This window comes from Dreissena polymorpha, chromosome 7 (assembly GCF_020536995.1).
Source record: "Dreissena polymorpha isolate Duluth1 chromosome 7, UMN_Dpol_1.0, whole genome shotgun sequence".
NCBI lineage: Eukaryota > Metazoa > Mollusca > Bivalvia > Myida > Dreissenidae > Dreissena > Dreissena polymorpha.
The window spans coordinates 66,765,729-66,793,177 of record NC_068361.1 but is presented as its reverse complement, the minus strand read 5'-3'; the positions used below and the strand labels follow the sequence as shown (position 1 = coordinate 66,793,177).

The following is a 27,449-nucleotide window of genomic DNA, read 5'->3' as shown; positions in this document are numbered from 1 at the left end:
CCAATACTATTATGCTGTTTAAAAACGTCCAACAACACACAGTTCCACATGAAGTTTTATTACAATAGGAAGACCGTTAAACAAGTAATATTGGTGTTGACACGTTTAATTAAAAACCTGTTTGCAACTTTTAGAATCTAAAAATCGTGTCACGATGTCTACTTGTTTCGTTGTACGGATGATCTCGCGTCAGGATCGGATTCATTCGGTTTGCGTTAATATGCATTATTTATGCAAGCTTGCCAAGAAATCTGCAGCAGCCGTCATCAAATTCCGAAATTCAACTGTGTTAACAAACCGCTTGTGGACCTAATGCCTTAGTCATTTTTAGTCAGTAAATATGAATATTGCATAATTAATAAATTTGAAAAATAAATAAACACGAGAAGTACGTCATTTTTCCAACGCTTCTCGAAGCAAATCTTGTGTTCGCTGGTAAATATATTGATATCGTCGCGAAAAATTTTAATGAAATATATTGTCTCACACAAAATGATAACGAGCATTTTGTCAATCAATGTTACCATTCTATGGTTGATATTTTGGCTATTGCTATAAGGAACAAAGAATTTTGTAAGGGTTAAATTTATTTTACGAAGTATTCTTTGATTTCGATCATTTACATATCGTTAATGTTTAGAAAATTATTTAGTGTTCTTGGTAAGAAGTTTAATACGGACCCAGATTGCCTTACAAACCAATATTGTTTGTACGATTTATATCCTTTATTACGAAATTAAGCACATCGCTTACAAAGTAACATAAGAGGACGTCTTATCGTGCAGTATCCATTTATCGTATGACATGCTTCTTGGAGCTCATGAGTTTAATCGACATGAACATATATTTTCCAAACCAAACAGTATGGTTATAAATGTAAAAACAATAAATTAACATGCATGGTGGAAAAGGCTATATTATTAATCAGTACAAAACCTTTTAAACACATAAATATGACTTATTCAAGTAGGAAAAAGAATTGATAGGAAGCAAAAAATTCCAATCAAATAAAAATAATCAGAACATTTCTTATCTTAACAACTACCTGAAACTATAATTCGTTAATAATAATAATAATAAAATATAATACTGATGCAATATGAACAGTTATACAATACTGATGAAACATGAACAATTAAATTAAAAAAAATAGTAATCATTTTAATAAATAAAACTATCAATTAAACGCATTAATATGTTCTTAAAGATCTTTATAAGCAAATGTGTTATAATACATATAACTGCATATACATATTATAATGTTTTAATGCATGTTCTATTTTTGCTCTCATAGCATTCCGTGTGAAATTTAAAAAAAGATGATTTTTACACTTGTATTTATTCTGATTTACTTTATTAATAGGCACAAGGCAGATAGAGTTCGTATTGAATTAAATATAGTAAAACAATATAAATATATCAACAATTTCTAAACCAACACAATATCAAATCACAAAGTTTGGTAAATAGTCGTCTTCGCGTAAATCAGGGCTAGGATGACGCTTTCCACACCCACAAGGTCTCGTCAGACGATTGAGAATACTCTTCATTCTCCGTGCGGGCACTGGTTCCGATGGTGACGTCATATCCTCCTCCTATTCATATTCGTGGAACCCGCGTTGGTAATGGCCGCAGCCGCGCGGGTTGGATTTTACAGCGGGCTTTTTTGTTAGTCGGGCTACAAGATCATCGACGAATTCTTTGTTCGCGACCCTGAAAGATATGAAAAGTCTATGTCGTAAAATGTGTCGACTTAATACGAAACAATCGTGTGCCGCTACAAATAGACCATTAGTGCGCGAGAAAAGGTATATTTTTTTAAGATTTTAGATGCGGGAAACATAAGAACATCTTATCAGTTGTTCTTTGGCACAACGTAGTCATACAAAACAACGTAAATCAGAACACTATGGAGAAGCATGCACTGAAGATGTGATATGTACTGCATGCTTCCTCGTAGCACTACTTTATGACCGTTGTTATAATTTGTCGAATGCAATGTAACCTAGCGAATTCCTACTGCTTGCTTTCTAGAAGCGCAACTCAATGAAAAGTTGTTGTTCATTGTCGGCTGCAATGTTTTCTTACGGAATCGTAGAACGTGCTTCCATGCAGAACTATTTTATGGCATGTGGTTGTACAAGGTCTACTAAATTTTAATCTTATGGAATGGTTCTGCTTGCTTTCTTGCGCTCGATTAGCCATTTTTGTATTGGCCTCTATATTATCGAAACTTATGCTAATAAGAATGTAAAGGCAGGCTTTGTTCAACGAGAATTTCGTTTTGTATTGCGTAGCGCGTTTTACGTCATCGGATTTTAGGCGGGAATAAAACTCGGATACAGTCTAAATTTTTCGGGTACGTTTTAGTATATTTTCCGTACCCGAGGTACATTTAGGTATACTTAAGAAGACCAAGGGGACACATGTAGGTAGTACCCGAGCCGACACTGACCAATCGAGCAGTTTAACCTTGAATAATCATTGCAAAACATTGTATAAAGCTGGGGCGTAGCGTTGCAAAACCCTGACTACACTTTTGTAGAGCGTGGCTGTAAAAACGTTCTAGGCTACCAACTAGCGTATTAACGTAATATCTCGATTGAGGCATAACACCATGCATGAAGCATTGCGTGCAGGAAAAAAAGCGAAAATAAACAAAACATATATGAAAACACGGTTATGAAAACCAGATATGAAAACTTGGTAATGAAGCATCTTTTATGAAACACCGGTGATAAAACACACGTTATGAAACAGAAAATATGAAACACCGTTAATAAAACACAAGTTATAGAACACCGGTTATAAAACACCGGATATCGAACATCTGTTATGAAACTCCGGATATTAAACTCCGGATATTAAACACTGGAAATGAAAACCCGGCAATGAAGCGCCAGTTATGAAACATCTGATTTGAAACACAAAATTTGGAACACTAGTTATGAAACACTTGTTATGAAACACTGTATATGAAACGCCGAATACGACATCACTCCGACCTGAAAGCAGGCGCACGGGGTACGTCGATGTTGTACTCCGGCACGAACTCCATGTTCACCTTCGGCCGACGCCGGACTCTGTTCTTGTGGCGCTCGTTGGCCTGTCTCTCCAACTCCAGAAATTCTGTATAACAAACAATGTTACTATTTGGCCGCGTAATGGGAACACTTGGCTTAATGCATGTGCGTAAAGTGTTGTCACAGACTAGCCCGTGTGGTCCGCACATGTTAATAAGGGACGACACTTTCCGCCTAAACTCGATTTTCGAAGAAAGTTTCTTTAAAGGACAAATACCATAACAGCGGAACGTGTAGATAATGTCATCATGTAGGTAAATTACATGCGTTCTTGGAAAACTGGGCGTAATGCATGTGGATAAAGAATCATCGATGATTAGCCGGTGCAGTCTGCACAGGCTAATAAGGGACGGCACTTTCCACACATTAGGATTAGTTTTATCAGAACGAAACAAAAATGTACGGTACATAACAGAGCAAACCTTTAAGTCAGAATAAAAGCGTAGGATGTCAAAGTTGTGCATGTGTAGTCATATTCAATTAACACATTTATGCCTAGTGGACTCTCCCATCCTTCTAAATTGGATCAATTTATTTCCAAAATTAGGGGTGTCTAGTATATTTATTTCTATATTTAGAATATTTCTTACAGAAATTCCTTTCAGCAAACAGCGTAGACCCTGGGCCTGTAGACCCTGTAGACTCATCTGGGCCTACGCTGTTTGCCAAGGCCTTTTTTCTAGACGCTAGGCATAAATGGGTTAACCACCACAGGAAACCCGATACCTGGTGAGCAGCGTAATACCAATCGAGCAGCGCTGTGTATTTTCACATGAACTTACATAGGGTAAGTAAATTGGAAAAATTAAAAAGTCCAATTTGAAACAACTGTGAATTAACATTGATAACAAAGGTATTGGCCTACATGTAGAAAAAATCCTGCCAAATTTTCTTTAAAAAAAATAGCGAAATGTGGCTCCCTGAAGTAGAAGATCTGGCAAAATGGGCCATGTTCAGGCATTTAGAAGAGAAAACTGCTTTAATATGAAAGCCCTGACAATAATTAAAGGATTTATAAAAACCGACACAAGTTTGCCATAACCTCTCACCAGGGTTTCTCCAGAAAACTATTTCTTGTGGAGAAATTTGCGTTTTTAATGACCATGTTGGGAAAACATGGATACCAAATGGAGAAGACCAGGAAATCTTATGTGAGCAGCGACTTTATAATTCTTTTTCGTGCCAAAAAACCTAATTTCCAGCCATTTTGTTGCAATTTCTTTGCTTTGTAAATATTTTTCTGGAGAAACCCTGCTGAGAGGTTATGGCAGACATGTGTAAGTTTGTATAAATCCTTTAATTATTGTAAGGGCTTGCAACTTAAAGCAGTTTGTCTCCCCTAAATGCCTGTTTAGGCCCATTTTGCCCGATCTTCTACTTCAGGGAGCCACATTTCGCTCATTTTTTAAAGAAATTTGGCAGGATTTTTTCTACATGTAGGCCAATACCTTTGTTATCAATGTTAATTCACAGTTGTTTCAAATTGGACTTTGAAATTTTTTAATTTTTCCAATTTACTTACCCTATGTAAGTTCATGCGAAAATACACAGCGCTGCTCGATTGGTATTACGCTGCTCACCAGGTATCGGGTTTCCTGTGGTGGTTAACATTTATTTTTAAAATGCCTTCAGAGGACGAATGTAAGACGTTGGTTCGGATTCACGTGTTCGCCGGCCTCAATACGTGTTAAGAAAACAGTTTAGTATTGTAGACATGTCGTAAATGGCCTTGCTCACGAGGATACCTGGAAGGAAGAAGCCTAAGCGATCAGCTTAACAACAACAACGACTGCATTAGGACAGGAAAGTGGACGCATCTTTTTTACAGTAAAGCCACATTGTTCAGTACATACAATTTGGATTGAAAGCTTATACAGGCTAAACGTTATGTCGAAAAAACTCAAAGTCGTCTTACTTGGTCTGTATAATTTCTGCCTTGAAATTTTCTGGTGCATGGTTTTCTCCCGTGTCGTGTATAGGTGTTTGATGTTACGCGACTGTAACGCCCCGTATGTCACGTTAAACGCCATGTTGATTGGTGTCTTACGTCAAGTGTACGTTGATATAAGGTGTTAACCGTCTGGTTTCTCGTTTTCTATCGTCCATACATTACTTGATGGCACATTTAGAACATTCACGTATACACCTCTCAGGTCGATCCTATGATTCAATAACGAGCATACATGCTTTTGAGCATATATCTTCTTATATTTCACGAAATGTACGACTTATTATTACCTCAATTATTTAACACCGTGTTGTTATCTTTGATATTTCCCTTTATTATGGTTTATATAGTAACTTTCATAATTAAAACACGAATCCACATTAAGTTGCTTCATTCCAAAAATGAAATCAACAGACAATCTGCATTATCAACGTTTTATGTTAAATATGCAAACCATGGAGTCCAAAACCTGCCAGGGTTATTTTTGATTAGAATCCAATGTATTCATTATGCCATGTTAACCGCATATCTAAAAACAGAAATGAGAGTAGATCTAAATAAAACAACCGAACTTTATCCAAGCAGTGTAACATATAGTGCATACTTGATAAACATGTCAGGAGCTTTCCTGTCCACTCGTAAGTAACATACGGGTTTATGGTGTAAACAGCGGACATGATAACTCCTGAACACTCTAATTGCATGCGCAGGCCGGTCTGCTGCTATGTTGGTCACATATGGCTTAGGACTCCTTTTCGCACGACGCAGCTTATTTTGTGACAAAGTTTGATAATTATATCAGAACGAATATGATAGGCATATGTTGAAGGTATCTTTCTGTTTTTAATCAAACATTATGTAGCTATAGTCAACTACCCTTACTCGTCTTAAGATAAAGTTTAATGAATATCTATATAAAACTTTGTTATTTTCGAACGCTTAAAAATATATCCCTTTCAAAATTCGAATTGCCAGTAATGAGACTAAAAATTGAGAAAGCACCCAGTAGAAATATTTGTATCGAGGTCGTTTACAAAGCCTATTCGTGATATAGAATTATTTGTTATAATTATGTCTGTCACATTTGTTGGACAATTTTGTTAAACATGTCATTGCAGTTTGCATGATTATGTTTTGGCGCGCGGGATAACAACTTATCGGTCATTTATTACTGTATATTTCCCTATCAATCTAGATTGAAGCTCTCAATGCATTTACCATGTATATTAGGCAAAAACATTCCTTTTCAAACAAATATTGGAGGTCAAGCGAATTCTATAGATGAGCAAATAAATCCTCTAGATGTTTTAAAGTAATAATTTATAAAGCACTGTGTGGGTGATAAATATTAATGAAACATGTTCTTTTTGATAAGAGCACTCGAGAGTAATCATCAATTTGCTGTCGGGAAATGCTGGTTGAACGTTTATAACGCTGGTACTTTATTAAATCGCTGATCAAATGTTTAGCCGTTACATAATTAGAGCTTGTCATAACAAATATGATGCCTTACCCCGCCACCCCGCCACCCCGCCCCCCGCCCCTCTCCCCAAACACACATACGCCGCGCATCCCTAAACCTCGTAGTGGGGTCAATATTAAAGACTTCATTATCAGCAGGTTTAATAGCAATTTAAAAAATGCACACATGCCACAAATCATCTAATGATAATTTTAACACGTTAAATAAATCAGTTTGGACATCTAGTTGAACTAGGAAAACAACGGGGTGTTTACCAAGTATATATTTGATAGTAATCTATGTTTCTTTAATACTGCCCATACTTGTACACATAATATGTATTTGTTGCTATGGCAAACACTCATACACCCTCAATCAGAGCTGAATTCGTACTGTTATTGACATACTGATTTAAAACTGAGCAGTCGCAGGTTTGATCCCTCGCCCAATGCTTACCTTCTTACTCATATTTCGCATGAGACGTTCAACTGGTATGCGGTGTGCTAGTGTAGAAAGTTTCTTCACACCGAGAACTTAAAAAAACTCAGTGCCGTGTCTCGATTGTCTCGATTGGGGCGTCTGCTTTATCACGCAGTATCCCCCGTTACTCAACTTACGGGTCTTCTGGGGGCAATGGCCATTTGTTGAAGTCCCCGTACAATCGATAGACATCTATTTTACGTTTTTTGTTTCTGTTTATCACTATCAATCACTAAAATATTGCAATAGAAAGTTCACAACCTCGAGTCGCAACAACAATACACAATACTCGTATATATTTAATAAGTCTCACACAAAGCTAATACAGGTATATATAATAAGTTATTTTCAAAGTCAACTTTCCTTCCGAAGTTCTTTTCCAACAATACAGCTTGAATCAATACTTTTTAATTTAAGTATATTTATTACCTTTCTGGTAAAATCTTAATATGCTTAAACATAATTTCCATACTAATTATCGATGACACTTGCACGGTATATGGTTTATTCAGGTTTAATTGTTATAGAGATAAAACGTTTTGTTTTTTTCATTCTTCAGAAAAAAACGAGTTTAGTTATTTCCTTTCGATAAGGAAACGCTGATTTTTAAGTCGTGTTCTGAGAAAACTGGGCATAATGCATGTGCGTAAAGTGTCGTCCCAGATTAGTCTGTGCAGTCCGCGCAGGCTAATCAGGGACGTCACTTTCCGCCTAATTTGGATTTTTGCTAAGAAGAGACTTTATTTAAACGAAAAATGTCATAAAAGCGGAAAGTGTCGTCCCTGATTAGCCTGTGCAGTCCGCACAGGCTAATCAGGGACGACACTTTCCGCTTTTAATCTGGGACGACACTTTACGCACATGTAGAAACATAGCTGAGGAATATAGTTTATGGTTTTAACGAATACTCTGGAAAATCAAACTGCACGATTTTTTCGTTCGAAGTTTTTTGTTTTCAGAACATAACAATACAATTTACGATCGAAGCAATTTTATTAAAGGTTCAATTTTTTTTTAAATCGAAAATACCCTAAAAATCCCATATGAAAGCATGTGCACCTACGGCTTTAAATTTTCTATATACATCCGGGTAAGTTAATGTGTTTTAAACCCTTTATATACGAATATTTGTTTTATATACATGTTTGCTTTCAAAGATTGTGAACTGTCTAATGTTAAATAAAAACCAAACCTAACCATTCATATCTACCCAAACGCTAACCGAGAATTGCATAACATTGACTGCTTAACAAAGAAGTCATTCGGTTCAATTTTTTTCATCGAACATTGACATTTATTAAAATGAAAGCTTAATCGTAAAATCGTTTAAAAGATAACGTAATATTAAGTAGAATGAATAAAACAATTTACTGCTGATTCTTGGCGATAAATTTCGTTTTTTAACCTAGATGATGGATGTGTTTGTTTTTTTTTTGCGTATTTTTTCAGTCTAAATATACATCGTAAAATACATGCGTCCGTAATTGCATATGTACGTATGTTTGATGCACATGTGTTTAACTGCATGCATGGGGAAAAAGGAAAATATATTTTAATTTGAAACGACGGGAAAACGATGTTTAATCCATGTGCGTAAAGTGTCGTCAAGTGTCGCGGACTGCACAGGCTTATCCGGGACGACACTTTACGCACATGCACAGGCTTATCCGGGACGACCTTTACGCCTATACTGCACAGGCTTATGTGGGACTACACTTTACGCCTGGACTGCACAGGCTTATCCGGGACGACACTTTACGCCTGGACTGCACAGGCTTATGCGCGACGACACTTTCCACACATGCATTTAGCACGTTTCCACAGAGCGCGACTGATTTTGATTTACAACTTAAGAACTCGCGAGACGTGGCATCACAAAAATTGGTACTTAAATACGTGAGAAAGTCTAAAAGATATACGTAAATGAGTGAAAATTTTTAAAAGATATACGTAAATAAGTGAGAATATCCCTCAAAGGTTTTCGGATGTGGAGGAACACCATATACGTTAAAGCAGCGGTACCGCGCCGGGCGCTCGAACTTGGCGCATGCGTGGCCCACTGGGGCACATATGTCTGCCAAGTTTCGTCGCTCTCGGACACATACATGGGCTGATAAGTGCGACATAAGGCTCCAATTATAGGGTAACGGAGCCGATACGGGCCCGTTAGCGTACATTCATCGACACTTTCACCAGAAACGGCGGCACCTAGACGGGCGCTCGAACTTGGCGCAAGCGTGGCCCACTTGTACAAATATGTCTGCCAAGTTTCGTCGCTCTCGGACACATACTCGGTCTGATAAGTTCCCGTTAGCGTACCTGCATCGACAATTTCACCGGCAACGGCGGCATCAAGACGAGCGCTCGAACTTGGTGCATGCTTGGCCCACTGTGGCAAACAAATCTGCCAAGTTTCGTCGCTCTCGGACACATACTTGGTCTGATAAGTCCGACATAAGGAGCAATGAATGTTTGAATGTAGAACAATAACAAGTGAGGGAGAAATCATCCCTAGTATATCCCTGTACACGTCCCTCAACCTCGTAGTGGGATGAATAATAAACACGTCAGTACTAGAAACCTGGTATAATATCGATTTAAAAAAAGGCGCGCATGCCACAAAAGAATCTTACAAAATGCACTACAAATATTAGATTAATCTGACATCAATGACGTTAATTACGTCGTATACACTTATGACGTCACCGGAAATGCAAAGTATTGACGTTAGCGTCAAGGACACGCCGATCAGTCGCAAACGAAGTATTGAGCAAGGAAGACGTCAAAAAACCGCAATGAAATATTTATTTGAAATTAAAAGTCTCTCGGAAGAGCCGACGATCAGGCTTCAGCAACTTCGAGATCTGCAAGCGAAATATGCGCAGGAAGCGAGGGAGAAAATCTATCACGAAATCAAAATACGGAAAAATCGAGGAATCACTTTTAATGAATATGTTGCCGGATTTGGCTTTTATAATTACTACTCATTGTGCAGATCGGAACTGGAGCGTTATTTAATAACCGGTATAGTATTACATATTTCGTGTTAGCTCAGTGGTATATTCTATTTCCGTTACATTTATCACAGATTATCTACAGATATACGTTTTGAATCAATACATTTTTCTAATATATGTGTTCTGATTATTATTAACAATAAAATTTAAAACACTGGTTTTTTATACGTTTTTTTGTATATATTTACAGGTAAAGAATATACAGCGCCGTCGAAATTCGACCACCATTTGCCCTATTCTGGGTTGAAAATACACGATATTTTAGTCGACACAATACCACATGCCAAGCATAGCATCTGTCACGTGCAACCACTACCGCCGTCGTCGGTAAAGCATAGTTCAGAGGAGCCAGCACTAAGCTTTGAAGCCTTAATGCTAGGGTACTATCCTCATGTGACCATTCAAGAAGCTTTGAGAGCTCCATTTGAGAGTTCATATAAACCGTCTGCAGCGGGCGATCAGAAAGGAAACATCCGCATGAAAGTTACTGATATGGTAAGTACTGTTTATATTGCACGCACAATTATATTTATAAAAACTAGCATACAAGCTTCCTCATGCCTAAACATTTATGAATGTAAAATCCTTGTATGTTATTTATCTCCTCGTAATATAATGTTAAATAAGTCTACAAACATATTATATTTAAAGTACTATAAATAAACTTCCCCATATAATAAATCGAGTCGGGAGTCATCGAAAGGTATTTGATTTAAAAAAAGAATTGTAACGATTGTTCCATCTGTCGTACGATTTGTCGCTCTCACTCAATAAAATGTTGGTAGAGAGAACAAATCTTCATTTCTCAAATGATTGATTTGAAACATTAAATGACCATGAAGTGCAAATGTTTACAAACAAATGTTTACAACAAAAATTGCACATTCAGTAGCTCTAATAGTCTTTTACCAGAGTTATGCGCCCATTACCCAAGTTATGGGCAACGCTATAATCATAATGTCTTTGACAACTCGTTGTGAGGCAATGATCACTTTTTAGTAAATGTTTATAAGGTAATGCATTATTTATGATTTAGATAAACAAATATAATATATGGTTAAACTTCCATGAACATATCATGGAAGTTTTACCATATATCATGAACATTTTTTTCAAATTTAAAATGTATGATAATATTTGCATATTTTATAAACAAGTATATTTTGACCGTTTGCAGGTTACCGATGTGAAAGAGTCAACCATCTTTGACCCGATACTCGCCACGGGAGACAACTCTATGACAGCGGCGAAGGTCAGCAGGAAGCCAAGCGTGGCGGCCAGGATTGGCAACTGGCTGAGACGATTATTTTCTTGCATCAAGAAGCCTAAGCTTACTGGCTGACTGTGTCCCTTTTTATTAAATATATCAATTGTGTATGATAAAACCTTTAAAAGAAGATTTTCGGGTAATATAAACTACCCGTTTGAACACTATACGCATTTCGTTGTCTTTATTTCATTTTTGTTATCTAACAATACTTTAAACCTTGTGTATGTTTATTTTACAAACCTCATATTTCTTTGTAATCAATTAACAGTTCGAACACACGCGTCGTTCTTCGTTCTCGTTTACCAACTTTATATTATAGCATACATATATACTTTCCATCTATAGACATTTTTTTCGGCTAAATTAATAATCGTCGATAAGAAATTATTTTTTCCCATTTGCTGCGTGTATATGAAGTAGAAAGACTTACTAACATTTCTTTAAGACATCCCTATTCAATCAATATACATTTTAAGAATTGTTTTCATTCAAAGTATATTATTAGTGTAAGTGTGGCATTTGAGTATATCAATACAAAACACCATAGCAATAACAGCTACCAGCAACATGCGATAGTTGTGTGGTGACGGAGTATATATACATTATGCCTCGGATTCGATACTACCGTGTTTTGCGTTTTTATTATTTCACTATATTTTGCTATTTTTTCACAAATGATAACCTTTTTCTACAAATCACATATCCGATACTGGTTTCGTAGGCTTATTTAAAGCAATCAGAAGAATAGCAGTATTGACTTATGAATATGCATTAAACAATATTAATTAAAACGACTTTCGATATTGGATTGATTCGCATTTGTATGCCAGGTAGTTCAGTGTTTCGGAGGGTCATTTCCAATAAATACTTCTAAAAGACCATTCAATATAATATATTTATATTATTAATTTAAATATTAATGTAAATAAATGTATATTAATATGCATTTTATAGAAGTTTAATAAAAAACACACATTAACAACAAAATACAAACTTAAAATACAAAATTATTTTTTTAAATCACTTATAACATTTAATTCACTTTACACAAAACCTGAAGATCTATATTATGTCCGAGTTCAAACCATTGCTTGTGTATACAGAACTGAGTTCCTCGCTAAATGCTTAATATACCCATAGGACTAAGTGTTGCGTAATGTTTTTACCACTTATTTAGTTTTATGAATTAAGAATATAAAACAAAAAAGTTGTTTATATACTAGGTAACACTAGTTTTAAATGTCATTTACATATCTTTCTAAATAAAGACACTGTAATTAGCGATGGGAAATTATCAAGTTAAGATTTTACATTAAGACACTTATTAAAGATCCGTAAACACTGTCCAATACTATTATGCTGTTTAAAAAAATTTAACAACAAATAATGCCATATGAAGGTTTATTACAATAGGAAGACCGTTAAACAAGTAATATTGGTGTTAACACGTTTAATTAAAAACCTGTTTGCAACTTTTAGCATCTAAAAATCGTGTCACGATGTCTTCTTGTTTCGTTGTACGGATGATCTCGAGTCAGGATCGGATTCATTCGGTTTGCGTTAATATGCATTATTTATGCAAGCTTGCCCAGAAATCTGCAGCAGCCGTCATCAAATTCCGAGATTTAACTGTGTTAACAAACCGCTTGTGGACATAATGCCTTAGTCATTTTCAGTCAGTAAATATGAATATTGCATAATTAATAAATTTGAAAAAATAAATAAACATGAGAACTACGTCATGTTTCCAACGCTGCTCGAAGCCAATCTTGTGTTCGCTGGTAAATATATTGATATCGTCGCGGAAAATTCTAATGAAATATGTTGTCTCACACAAAATAGTAACGAGCATTTTGTACATGTTAAATCAATGTTGAAAGACCAACTCTAGGGTTGATATTTTGGCTATTGCTATTAGGAACAAAGAATATTTAAGGGTTACATTTATTTTACGAAGTATTATTTGATTTCGAGCATTTACGGATCTTTAATGTTTAGAAAATTATTTAGTGTTCTTGGTAAGAAGTGGGGTTAATACGAACCCAGATTGTCTTGCAAACCAATAGTGTTTTTACGATTTATATCCTCTTATTACGAAATTAAGCACATCGCTTACGAAGTAACATAAGAGGACGCCTTATCGTGCAGTATCCATTTATCGCATGACTTGCATCTTGGAGCTCATGAGTTTAATCGACATGAACATATTTTTCCACACCAAAAAGTATGGTTATTAATTTAAAAACAATAAATTAACCTGCATGTTGAATTGATAGGAAGCAAAAAATTCCAATCAAATAAAAAAATCAAAACATTTTGTATCTCGACAACTACTTGAAACTATAATTCGTTAATAATAATAATTTAAAAATAACAATATAAAAATAATCATATAATACTGATGCGATATGAACAGTTATACAATACTGATGAAACATGAACAATTAAATTTAAAAAATTAAATAGCAATCATTTAAATAAATAAAACTATCAATGAAACGCATTAATATGTTCTATAAGATCTTTATAAACATTTATGTGTTATTATACATATAACTGCCTATACATTTTATAATGTTTTAATGCATGTTCTATCTTTGCTCTCATAGCATTCCGTGTGTTATTTTAAAAAAGATAATTTTTACACTTGTATTAATTCCGATTGACTATGCACAGGCCAGATAGAGTTCGCATTGAATTAAATATAGTAAAACAATATAAATAAATCAACAATTTCTAACCCTACAAAATATCAAATCACAAAGTTTGGTAAATAGTCGTCTTCGCGTAAATCAGGGCTAGGATGACGCTTTCCACACCCACAAGGTCTCGTCAGACGATTGAGAATACTCTTCATTCTCCGTGCGGGCACTGGTTCCGATGGTGACGTCATATCCTCCTCCCATTCATATTCGTGGAACCCGCGTTGGTAATGGCCGCAGCCGCGCGGGTTGGATTTTACAGCGGGCTTTTTTGTTAGCCGGGCTACAAGATCATCGACGAATTCTTTGTTCGCGGTCCTGAAAAATATGAGTTGTCTATGTCGTAAAATGTGTCGACCTAGAATGAAACAATCGTGTGCGGCTCCAAATAGATCATAAGTGCGCAAGAAAAAAGTTTTTTTTTGTGTGAACATTTTAGATGCGGGAAACATCAGAACATCTTATCAATTGTTTTGTGGCACAATGTTGTCATGCAAAACAACGTAAATCAGAACAATATGGAGAAGCATGCACTGAAGATGTGATATGTACTGCATGTATGCTCGCAGCACAACTTTATGACCCGTTTTTATAATTTGTCGAATGCAATGTCACCTAGCGGATTCCTACTGCTTTCTTTCTAGAAGCGCAACTCAATGAAAAGTTGCAATCTCTTGCACGACGGTTACATTACATTCACCTCTGTGATGGGCTCTGAACGGACTATTCTAATGAAAGCGTCTCATTCATGTCATGATCATTCCAATCGTTCATCATGGAGGTTACAGTATACTAAACAATCTCTTGCATGACGGTTACATTACATTCACTGAATTAAAAAACCCATCTCATACCATAATATCTTATATCAGTCTTAATTCATTATTATAAAATTGATTTGGTTTTTTGATGTTAATAAATCGACATGCATACTTCGTCGAAGCAATGCCTAACGTCACTCAATAAAAATTATGTTCAATTGTTTACATTTGTGAAGTGCGTGGAGCGTGGAATGATTCCATCTGCGTAAACGGACAATAAAATAGTTCCAAAGAGTTGCATTAAAACTCGCAAGTTTTTTCACGATGTATCGTAAATTTAAAATTCCTATTTCATTATTTTACGCCTCTGATCCTAAAAAATCCAAATCAAATATACTTTGAATGCGTTTGTTCGGTTTTGCCCAGTTTCTGGGCAATATGGCATGCTGAGCCTTTCGCAGAGGTGTATGTGAGAGCAAGTAACGACAACTCTGCGTGGAGATTGGAAAAGTTGTTGTACATTGTCGGCTGCAATGTTTTCTTACGGAATCGTAGAACGTGCTTCGACGCAGAACTACTTTATGGTCATGTGGTTGTACAAGGTCTACTGCAATTTAATCTAATGCAATGGTTCTGCGTGCTTTTTTGCGCTCGATTAGCCATTTTTTTATTGGCCTCTATATTATCGAAACTCATGCTAAAAAGAATGTAAAGGCAGGCTTTGTTCAACGAGAATTTTGTTTCGTATTGCGTAGCGCGTTTTACGTCATCGGTTTTTAGGCGGGAATAAAGCTCGGGTACAGTCTAAAATTTCCGGGTACGTTTTAGTATATTTCCCGTACCCGGGGTACATTTAGGTATACTTAAGAATACCAAGGGGACACATTTAAGTAGTACCGAGCCGACACTGACCAATCGAGCAGTTTAACCTTGAAGAATCAGTGCAAAACATTGTATAAAGCCGGGGCGTAGCGTTGCAAAACCTGACTACACTTTTGTAGAACGTGGCTGTAAAAACGTTCTAGGCAACCAACTAGCGTATTAACGTAATATCTCGATTAAGGCATAACGCCATGCATGTAGCATTGCGTGTAGGAAAAAAAATAAACAAAACATTTAAAAACACGGATATGAAAACCAGATGAAAACTTGGTAATGAAGCACCTTATATGAAACACCGGTGATAAAACACACGTTATGAAACACCAGATATGAAACACCGTTTATAAAACACAAGTTATAGAACACCGGTTATAAAACACCGGATATCAAACATATGTTATGAAACTCCGGATATTAAACTCCGGATATTAAACACTGGAAATGAAAACCCGCCAATGAAGCGCGAGTTATGAAACATCTGATTTGAAACACAGAATATGGAACACAGGTTATGAAACACTTGTTATGAAACACTGTATATGAAACGCCGAATATGACATAATTCCCACCTGAAAGCAGGCGCACGGGCTACGTCGATGTTGTACTCCGGCACGAACTCCATGTTCACCTTCGGACGACGCCGGGCTCTGTTCTTGTGGCGCTCGTTGGCTTGTCTCTCCAACTCCAGAAATTCTGTATAACAAACAATGTCACTATTAGGCCGCGAAATGGGAACACTTGGCTTAATGCATGTGCGTAAAGTGTTAGCCCATATTAGCCCATGCGGTCCGCACATGCTAATCAGGGACGACACTTTCCGCCTAAAGTCGATTTTCGCTAAGAAGAAAGTTTCTTTTGACAAATACCATACAGCGGAACGTGTAGATAATGTCATCATGTAGATAAATTACATGCGTTCTTGAAAATCTGTGCGTAATGCATGTGCGTAAAGAATCATCGATGATTAGCCTGTGCAATCTGCACAGGCTAATCAGGGACGACACTTCACGCACATTAAGCTTAGTTTTCCCAAAACAATACAAAAATTTACTCTGACCTACATAACAGAGCAAACCTTTAAGTCAGAATGAAAGCGTAGGATGTCAATGCTGTGTATGTCTAGTCTTATTTAAAATTTATTTAAAAATGCCTTCAGAGGACGAATGTAAGACGTTGGTTCGGATTCACGGATTCGCCGGCCTCAATGTGTTAATATAACAGTTTAGTATTAGTGAAAAACTCTTTATCTTAAAAAAATATCTAGAGCTCTGTTGTTAAGAAAACAGTTTAGTATTGCAGACATGTCGTAAATGGCCTTGCTCACGAGGATACCGGGAAGGAAGAATCCTGAGCGTTCAGCTTAACAACAACAACTACTGCATTATGACAGGAAAGTGGACTCATCTTTTTGGCAGGAAAGCCACATTATTCCGTACATACAATTTGGATTGACAGGTTATAAAGGCTAAACGTTATGTCGAAAAAACTCAAAGTCGTCTTACCTGGTCTGTATAATTTCTGCCTTGGAATTTTCTGGTGCATGGTTTTCTCCCGTGTCGTGTACAGGTGTTTGATGTTATGCGACTGTAACGCCCCGTATGTCACGTTAAACGCCATGTTGATTGGTGTCTTTTACGCCAAGTGTACGTTGATATAAGGTGTTAACGTGTCAACCGTCTGGTTTCTCGTTTTCTATCGTCCATACATTACTTGAAGGCACAATTAGAACATTCACCTATACACCTCTCAGGTCGATTCAATAACGAGCATATATTTTGGGAAAAAAATGAACCTTTCATATGTTCTTTAGCACATGTCTTCTAATCTTTCTTTAATCTCGGAATGTACGACGTATTATTATCTCAAGTAGATAACACCGTATTGTTATCTTTGATATTTCCCTTTATAATGGTTTATATTTTAACTGTCATAATTGAAATCACAAACCACGAATCCACATCAGGTTGCTTTATTCAAAAAATGAAATCAACAGTCAATCTGTATTATCAAAGTTGTATGTCACATTTGCAAACGGTGCTGTCCAAAAACTGACAGGAATATTTTTATTAGAACACAATGTATTCATATAGCCATGTCAACCGTATATCTGAAAACAGAAATGAGAGTTGATTTAAGTAAAACAATCGACCTTTACCCATGCATTATTACATATAATTTAAACGCAACATGTAGCAAACGAACATCAACTTAATAAGAGTCGCGTCATGCGAAAATTAGTCTTATGTCAAATGCGACCAGCGTCGCTCAAGCCCAAGAAATCGAAATCGCTCAGTTTGGTCAGGAGCTTTCCTGTCCACTGGTAAGTCACACGCGTGTCTATGGTATAAATATCGGACATGATAACTCCTGAACACTGTAGTTGGATGCGCAGGCCGATCTGCTGCTATGCTTGCCATATATGGCTTAAGACTCCTTTTCGCATGACGCAGCTTATTTTTTGACAAAGTTTCATAATCATATCAGAACGAATATGATAGGGATATGTTGACGATGTGCTGTTGTTTTTAATTGAACATTAGTAGCTATAGTCAACAACAACAACTCGTCTTAAGATAAAGTTTAGTGAATATCTATATAAAACTTTGTTAGTGTCGAACACTTAAAAATATATCCCTTTCACAATGCAGATTGCCAGTAATGAGACTAAAAATGGAGAAAGCACCCAGTATTAATATTTGTATCAAGGTCGTTTACAAAGCCTATTCATGGTATAGAATTATTTGTTATATGTCTGTCACATTTGTGAGACGATTTTGTTCAACATGTCATTGCAGTTTGCATGATTATGTTTTGGCGGAAGGGATAACAACTTATCGGCCTTTTATTAATGTCTATTTCCCTATCAATCTACATTGAAGCTCTCAATGCATTTGCAATGTATATTAGGCAAATACATTTCTTTTCAAACAAATAATGGAAGTAAAGCGTATTCAATAGAAGAGCAAATAAATCCTCCAAACGCTTTTTAATAATAAATTATAAAGCACTGTGGGGGTGATAAATATTAATGAAACATGTTCTTTTTTATAAGAGCACTCGAGAGTTATCATCAATTTGTTGTCGGGAAACGCTGGTTTAACGTTTACAATGCGTGTACCTTATTGAATCGATGATCAAATTGTTAACCATTACATATTAACTAGAGCTTGTCATAACAATAATGATGCCTCAGCCCCCACCCCGCACATCCCTAAACCTCGTAGTGGGGTTAATAATAAATAATTCAGTATCAGCACCGCGGTTTAATAGCAATTAAAAATGCACACAATCAACAAAAGCATCTAAAATGGATTTTTAATTTTAACACGTTATATAACGTTTGGACATCTAGTTGAACTTAGGAAAACATCGGGGTGTTTACCAAGTATTTATTTGATAGTCACCTATGTTTGATTAATACGGGCGTATACTATACGAATATACATACTTGTACACAAATTTTGTTTTGTTGCGATGGCAAACACCCACACATCCTCAAAGAGAGCTAAATTGACACACTGATGCAAGAACTGAGGAGTCGCAGGTTCGATCCCTCGCCCAATTCTTACATTCTTACTCATATTTCGCATGAGACGTTAAACTGGTATGCAGTGTGCTAGTATAGAAAGTTTCTTCACACAGAGAATTTAAAAATTCAGTGCCGTGTCTCGATTGGGGTGTCTGCTTTATCTCGCAGTATCCCCCGTTACTCATCTGGGGGGCAATTGTCATATGTTGAATTGCCCTAACAATCTATACAAATCTATTTTACCTTTTTGTTTCTGTTTATCACTTTAAATCACTTATATATTGCAATACGGGATTCCCTCTTGTGTCAAACAAAGCTATACAGGTTTATATAATAAGTGATTTTCAAAGTCAACTTTCCTTCCGAAGTTCTTTTTCAACATTACATCTTGTTTTTTTTAATGTAACTATATTTATTACCTTTATGGTATAATCTTAATATGCTTAAACATAATTTCCATATTAAGTATCGATGACAGTTGCACGATATATGGTTTATTCAGGTTTAATTGTTAAAGAGATACAACGTTTTTTTCATTCTTAAGAAAAAAATGGATTAATGTTATTTCCTTTCGATAAGGAAACGCTGTTATTTAATTTTTTCATAGCGTGTTCTGAGAAAACTGGGCACAATGCATGTGCGTAAAGTGTCGTCCCAGATTAGCCTGTGCAGTCCACACAGGCTAATCAGGGACGACACTTTCCGCCTCATTTGAACGAAAAATGTCATAAAAGCGGTAAGTGTCATCCCTGATTAGCCTGTGCGGACTGCATAGGCTAACCTGGGACGACACTTTACGCACATACATTAAGCCCCGTTTTGTCAGAACGTTGATATTGATGTTACGATATTTCGAACGACATATTCAGCGTAAGGCTGTATAAACATAGCTGAGAACTATAGCTTTAATATGGTTGTAACGAATAATCTGGATAATCAAACTAATTCGACCGCACGTTTTTTGTTCGAAATTTATTGTTTTTAGAAATTAACAATCCAATTTGTAATCGAAGCCATTTTATTATAGGTTCAAAATAATTATTAAAAATCGAATATACTCGCTTAAAAAAAACATATGAAAGCATGTGCACCTACAGCTTTAAATTGTCTATATCCATCCGGGTAAGTTAATGTGTTTTAAACCCTTTATATACGAATATTTGTTTTATATACATGTTAACTTTCAAAGATTGTGAACTGTCTAATGTTAAATAAAAACCAAACCTAACAATTCATATCTACCCAAACGCTAGCCGAAATTGTGTAACATTGAATGTTTAACAAAGAAGTCATTCGGTTCAAAAACTTGTTATCGAACGTTGACATTTATTTTAATGACAGCTTAATCGTAAAATCGTTTAAAAGATAAAGTCATGTTAAGTTGAATGAATAATACAATTTACTGCTGATCCTTGGCGATAAATTTCTTTTTTGAACCTAGGATGGATATGGTTTGCGTTTTATTGCGTTATTTTTTCAGTCTAAATATAAATCGTAAAATACATGCGTCCGTAATTGCATATGTACGTATGTTTGTTGCACATGTGTTTAACTGCCTACATGGAGAAAAGGCAAATATATTTTTATTTAAAACGACGGAAAAACTATGTTTAATCCATGTGCGTAAAGTGTCGTGAAGTGTCGCGGACTGCACATGCTTATCCGGGACGACACTTTACGCACATGCACAGGCTTATCCGGGACGACACTTAATGCACATGTACAGGCTTATCCGGGACGACACTTAATGCACATGTACAGGCTTATCCAGGACGACACTTGACGCCAAGACTGCACAGGCTTATCCGGGACGACACTTAATGCACATGTACAGGCTTATCCAGGACGACACTTTACGCACATGTACAGGCTTATCCAGGACGACACTTGACGCCAAGACTGCACAGGCTTATCCGGGACGACACTTTACGCCAAGACTGCACAGGCTTCTCCGGGACGACACTTTACGCACATGCATTTAGCCAGTTTTCACAGAGCGAGACTTATTTTCATTTACAATTTAAGAACTCGTGAGGCATCACACAAAGGGGTACTTAAATTAGTCAGAAAATTTAAAAGATATACATGTACGTAAATAAATTAGAAAATCCCTTAATGAATACGTTTATAAGTGATAATATCCCTCAAAGATTTTCGAATGTGGAGGAACACCATATTCGTTAAAGGGACCTTTTCACGTTTTGGTAAATTGACCAAATAAAATGAAATGTTTCAGATTCGCATATTTTCGTTTTAGTTATGATATTTGTGAGGAAACAGTAATACTGAACATTTACCGTGCTCTACAATATCCATTATAAGCATCTTTTGACGATTTAAAAACCCGAAAATTATAAAGCATTGCAATTCGAAACGATTGAATAATTTTGTGAGTTCTGTTGTTGTCGTAATACTTTGTGACACTTCGAGGATTGCTTATATAAAGTATAAAATACATCAATCGTTGTATGACAACGGATGGCCCAGTGGTCTAGCCATAGACTTTTACTCCAGGGGTGAGTGGTTCGAGCTAAGTTGAGGGTTACTTTTTTCTTTTTCAAATTTAATTCTTATTTTTTATTACTGGAGCTTTTAAGATCCAATGTCCACATTTATCAATATAATGCATTTAATAAAAAATATGTGAAAATGTCCTTTAACATTTGTTAAAGTTGAAAATAAAACTTACTTGTTTTAATCCTGAAGATATCGGGTTGTTTCTGTGCTGTCCTTCTGTATATTTATTTATCTTTACATAACAATAATTTTTGGTTATTAAATGCCACGAATTATTACTAACTCCAAACAATACTTAATCATTATAATGCTGAATCTTAAATACAAAACGAAATAATTGCGGTTCTTACCTTTCATTTATTCCATATGTCAACAGTTTACCAGCACACCGTTAAATGAACAAGTCAATTTTCAAAGAACTTTCATGCATTTCAAGTTTAAACCTTTAAGCGTTGAGTTGGTTCAGTCGAAAGCTCACAAAATGTGATAAATGAATGGAATCGCACACAGTAGATGTGGGATCGTAACCTATTCAGGTTTATTCAGCAAACTAAAATTGACATTTGCAATTCCGATTTCCATTTAAACCGCTTCTATAATAGCGTATCGGGTAACACATAATGGAACCAGACTGTCTAAAGAGCGTAGTCCATATTGGGTTATCACTATAATTTATTTCAATAAAGCAATCTGACAGAAGATAAAGAGTTAATCTTTTCCCAAATGAACAAGCGGCTCTAGCGACGTTATTGGTGACTGTTTCACTTTAACAAATTTCCTCCAGCTAAAGAGTTGAAAGGGTGCACATAATTCGGCATGTAGAAAGATAATGCATTTACACATACACTTACATCGTGGCACTTTTGTTATAATGTCGCCATTTATTATTCATTTACTGAGAATATACAATTAATTAAATAAAACAAGGTTCTATTGACATTATTTTTTCGTATAAAAACATTATCATCCTTACGTGTGGTATGTCTATATACGTACATGATGTGGTTGCATGCGTGCATATACCCATGCATATTTAATGTGAATAATATAAGCCGTATTGGGTTTGAATAATATCATAATTGTTACTTACTTGTTATACAAAATTGTACAATTCTTCGAAGAGCCGTTTTCGAGAAATTCTAACGATTTACATGGAAGATCTATGCAATAATCGTATACATCGAGACGTTTTCGGGTGGATTTTGTCAACAGTAAATGCGTGACATGTTAGCATTATCACTCCTAATGCTAAGCGACATGAGAGTGTAAGTCTAGACTCCGCGACTCTTTTGATACCCATTTTGCGGATTGTAATTACTGATATTTGTTTAAAAATTAAATGCTACGTTCTGTGCTCAGCAGCGTAAATAGCGTCTACAAAAAATACACATATTTCCATGGTTCTAATCAGAAGCACAATGTAAAATCCATACTGCATATATTAAAGTTTGAAATGCATTGTAATACAGATGTTTTATGTCTTGTAACACAATGGCTGTCCGATTAGCTCAGGAGATATTACAAGATCAACTAAGTGACTCGGGATCAATCCCCTTTCCCGGAAGCATGTGAGTTTGGTTGCTGGTCACTATTCCGGACAGGAACGGTTTGCTCCGGGTACCCCGCCTTCAATCCACAACATAAGACTACACCAAACATTAAAATATAATTCAGTAAAACTAATGGATGGAAATTGCAGCTATAATTAAAAAAAACGTCACAAAATTCGTGAGTCATATAGTTAATAAGGTAGGAGAATTGTGACACACTCCGGGTTTTCACATAATGCAGCCAATGGCGCGGGAGAAACTTAATAATCTTTGAAATACGTGTACACACACAGTAACACACACACACACTTCAAACAAAACGTAGAATTACGTTATATATATACTGACTGGAAATTGCATTTAGTTGATTGTTTTCCTTATCCCTTTTAGATTACCGATCTTTTGCCGAGTCATCGATTCGATCAGCAGTTAACAACGGTTTTACAGACATTGTTGGTCGCAATGACAATATTTACAATCGTGTGAATCAATACAATAAAAACCTCTGGATCTCAAAGCCGCGTTAGGAATCATGGGCAACTTTATCGGTATTTTAAAAATAATAAATCTTCACTCACAAGACTTAATTCGTTCTGTATTTCTTTCTTTCTTCTGTTAAACATTTACGACCGTTTGTTAATATCTAGTCAGTCAAGTGTTTATAATCAACGTCATACGAAAATGGGTCCTTATGCCTTATGCGACCAGCGTTACTCCTGCACAGACTGAGCAGTTGCTGCCTTGTTCGCTTAAGAGACCAAAATCCTTGGGTGGCTGTATAACGGACATAGTAGCTCCTGACCAGACTTTACAATTTCACCGGCTGGTCTAGATCTCCGCTGACACAAGACCCATTGTCGCACGACAATTCTCATGTGTCTAAAAGCAGTTTCTCCTTAAGAACATATGAGTCGCGTTCTGAGAAAACTGGGCATAATGCATGTGCGTAAAGTGGCGTCCCAGATAAGACTGTGCAGTTCGCACAGGCTAATCAGGGACGACACTTTCCGCCTAAAGTGGATTTTTGCTAAGAAGAGACTTCATTTAAACGAAAAATGTCATAAAAGCGGAAAGTGTCGTCCCTGATTAGCCGTGCTGGTACAGGCTAATCTGGGACGACACTTTACGCACGTGCATTATGCCCAGTGTTCTAAGAACACAACTCATATATACTCGTATAAGCCGCAGTATTTTATGTAAGTGTTGCATAGTGTGGTTTTGCAAATTAGATCGCTATTACAATAATGCTTTCAGCAATTCGCAACACACACATGATTCACTATCCAACATCATTACTAATTTTAAAATAGCTATTTACTCTGTAGATGTTATCAAGTTGATTCAACGCGTAAAAATTATAATCATTAATATTAGAAAGAATCCAAAGTAAATGAATGATCATGTTTCATGTACCGTAACAATTGAACACGGTTTAATGTTCCTAATAAACAATTGCGTTGAAGGATCGTCTCAGTACAGTGGGGTCAAAGCAGAGGTTTAAAGAGTATGCACATGTTTGATAGCATCGCTGCGTTGTATTTCTTGACACATGTACAACAATTATTTGCAAACAGATGCTTGTATTTGAACAGTGAGTTCAAATCCCCCGAAGCCAAATATATGTTTTTGGCACTTTAGACAATTTTATCTTTATGAGTTATTGATTATATTTGTTGTATTTGGTGAAATATCGATTTTAATTCACGAGTGATCATACAAAATATATTGTTCTATGATTTCGATAGAGGAAAAGAGCATTGTTTTCGGTTACAGTACACTAAATATGTTTGGTGTTCACTGCTATACAAACAAAATCAACAGCATTTATTTAAAATCACAATTCTGTGTCTGGGCACTTTCCATGACTATTTGTGCATATTTCTGTGTGCATGCGGTAGGCAAAACATCGTTGGGTACAAAACAGGGACATTTAATTTACATTAAGTTCTTTTTTACATGCTACCTGACTTGATTTATTTAGTGTTTAAATCAATTCGGCTTGAAATGCTGTTGAATAAAAGAGACTCTCTATCTGCATAAGTTTGAATTTGTTTTTGTTGCAATTATTGCTTTTACATTGAATTTGCCAAGGAAATTAATTGTAACTTTTTACTAACGTTATATATTACAAGGAGAGGTTGAAATACCATCGTTAACTTAAGTCCCTTTAATAAATGGATTATGCCGTGATGTAATTTACGTCATTGCGTAAAATTACGTCATGCAGTTCGTCAGTCAGGCTCAAGTATCACTTAAACGTACCCCGGGTATTCTGACGTATAGTACAATATACCCCATGTATGGCAATACGCTTACATGCTTCCGGTCATACCCTTACTCTTTAGTTTTCTACAACGTATCCGGTGTGCGGAAAATATTCTAAAATGTACCCCGGAGCATGGCCGGGTGCTTAAAAGCGCATTTTCCGTACCCCGGGTACGTTGTAGTAAACTTACGAGAGCTCGTGGAACTTTTTAGTAGTACCTAAGCCGACATCGACCACTGAAGCGTCAGCAAGGGCTCTGAATAAAATAAAATTGTGTTATTGTTGTACGTCTCAATTTTAAAAGTAACATCAACACCTTTTAAGGTCATAACACACACATGTAAAGGGTCCTTTTCACAGATGTTGGCATGTATTGAAGTTTGTCATTAAATGCTTTATATTGATAAATGTAAACATTGGATCTAAAAAGCTCCAGTACAAAAAAGACTAGAATAAAATTAAAGAAATAAAAAAGTAACCCTTTACTGGGCTCGAAAAACTAACCTCTGAAGTAGAAGTCTAACGCTCAGACCACTCGGCCATCCGTGCTAATTCAATGAAAGATTTATTATATACTTTGTATACGTAATCTTCGTAGTGTTACAAAATATAAGGACAAAAACAGAACGCTCTTATAACTTTCAGGTTTTTAAATCGTCAAAAGATGCATATAATAGATATTTTAGAGCATGGTAAATGTTTAGTATTACTGTTTCTTCAAAAATATCATAACTTCAACGAAACTTTGCGAAATCTGAAACATTTTTTCTCTAATTTTGTCAATTTACCAAGACGTGAAAAGGTCCCTTAAAAAAGATGTAACGTGGTCTTACCGCAGAATCCCTAACCAGTTATGTACAAATTATCCGAAATGTTACCGGCGAGGAAACGACACTTTGTATGAATTGCATCTACCAGTAACTGTTCCAAATTAAAGGCACGTTTACTTAAAACCACGTTCTACATTCTGTACTTACGACTTATTCAGTTAATATCAATTCGCTAATCTACTGTGGATTACACGAGATAATCTGGTCTGTAAATAGGGAGCCTAAAATAGTAGACTTCAAATATTTATTTTACTACTTACTGTAGAGAGTGAGAATTCAAGATCTGTTTTACAGCTGTCTGAATGACCTTAATCGATGTTTTTTTAAATGGGCGGCAATCGAAACTGTCAAGTGAAATTCTACCTGTGGCGACTTTCAAGCTTGACCGGTGATTCAAAAAAAAATGTAGCCTGATGGCTTGCATTTTATGAACCACTAAAATGCTCGTTTTAACCTCGTGTCTGTATTCAATAAGATGATATCGTCGGGGAAAGTAAACGAACATAATAAATTATTTTCAAAGCAAATATTTGATCAATGCATGTGTCGCTTTACATAAAAATGGCCGCGCAAACAATAAGGACAAATTTGTTCGAAAACCTGATCTGTTAGGTTTAATACTTGGAATAACTAATTCATCTTCACAGTAAACATGCTTTGCGAATCAGCAAAGTTACGAAGTTTGTCCAGGTATTTTAACTTATCTATTACAATATATGTGTACTATATTTTACCGAAAATCGCCCCTTATAACATTGTTAATTCTGTTACTAATACTTTGAAATCAAACTGAAAACGTCGGAGCGTCACTTATCTTACAAAACTTTTCTTCATCTTCACCATGCCGTTTTCCTTACTGTTGACCGTTCAGTCACACGTCTTGTCTATGACGTATCCTTTGGGTCAAAAGTACAGATACGCCAACATAATTGTCTGTGTTGTAACAAAGGTGATACCAAATTATCATTAAACGACTTGATTGGGAGGATTGAGTTTCCTGGCGCTAAGTTTTAGCTTATTTATAGTCAGCAATTCTTACTTGTGTGACAAAAGAAACAAGTAAGTACGTACCTACTGGAACAAAACATGTTTGTGAAGTCTTAACCGATTATAACGTTATCATTTTAACTAAAAGGTATACATTACATTCAT

General features: G+C 35.9%; 2 protein-coding genes across 6 annotated transcripts; one reads left to right on the top strand and one right to left on the bottom strand.

Annotated features, from left to right (window-relative positions):
- Positions 1-1,340: 1,340 nt before the first annotated feature.
- On the bottom strand, positions 1,341-26,447 carry LOC127838240 (uncharacterized). 5 transcript variants are annotated; one of them, XM_052365861.1, is made up of 4 exons: positions 22,002-22,414; positions 17,108-17,712; positions 3,006-3,129; positions 1,341-1,713 (listed from the first exon to the last, which is right to left on the bottom strand). In XM_052365861.1, the coding sequence occupies exons 2-4, from the start codon at positions 17,220-17,222 to the stop codon at positions 1,596-1,598; spliced, it is 357 nt and encodes a 118-aa protein (XP_052221821.1). In that variant the 5' UTR covers positions 17,223-17,712; positions 22,002-22,414; the 3' UTR covers positions 1,341-1,595. The 5 variants fall into 5 exon arrangements, with proteins under 5 accessions (XP_052221821.1, XP_052221818.1, XP_052221819.1 ...); XM_052365858.1 differs by lacking the exons at positions 1,341-1,713; positions 3,006-3,129; positions 22,002-22,414 and adding exons at positions 12,142-14,280; positions 16,175-16,298; positions 26,301-26,447; XM_052365859.1 differs by lacking the exons at positions 1,341-1,713; positions 3,006-3,129; positions 22,002-22,414 and adding exons at positions 12,142-14,280; positions 16,175-16,298; positions 22,742-22,928.
- LOC127838239 (uncharacterized) lies at positions 9,706-11,424 on the top strand. Its single transcript, XM_052365855.1, has 3 exons — positions 9,706-9,997; positions 10,181-10,485; positions 11,168-11,424. The coding sequence occupies exons 1-3, from the start codon at positions 9,769-9,771 to the stop codon at positions 11,330-11,332; spliced, it is 699 nt and encodes a 232-aa protein (XP_052221815.1). The 5' UTR covers positions 9,706-9,768; the 3' UTR covers positions 11,333-11,424.
- Positions 26,448-27,449: the final 1,002 nt, after the last annotated feature.

Excerpts from the sequence above, each read along its gene's own strand:
- LOC127838240 (XM_052365858.1), bottom strand. The coding sequence starts at position 17,222 with ATGGCGTTTAACGTGACATACGGGGCGTTACAGTCGCATAACATCAAA. Across the intron at positions 16,299-17,107 it reads GCAGAAATTATACAGACCAG|AATTTCTGGAGTTGGAGAGA; the intron begins GTAAGACGACTT and ends TTTGTTATACAG. Across the intron at positions 14,281-16,174 it reads GCCCGTGCGCCTGCTTTCAG|GACCGCGAACAAAGAATTCG; the intron begins GTGGGAATTATG and ends CATATTTTTCAG.
- LOC127838239 (XM_052365855.1), top strand. The coding sequence starts at position 9,769 with ATGAAATATTTATTTGAAATTAAAAGTCTCTCGGAAGAGCCGACGATC. Across the intron at positions 9,998-10,180 it reads GGAGCGTTATTTAATAACCG|GTAAAGAATATACAGCGCCG; the intron begins GTATAGTATTAC and ends ATATATTTACAG. Across the intron at positions 10,486-11,167 it reads GCATGAAAGTTACTGATATG|GTTACCGATGTGAAAGAGTC; the intron begins GTAAGTACTGTT and ends GACCGTTTGCAG.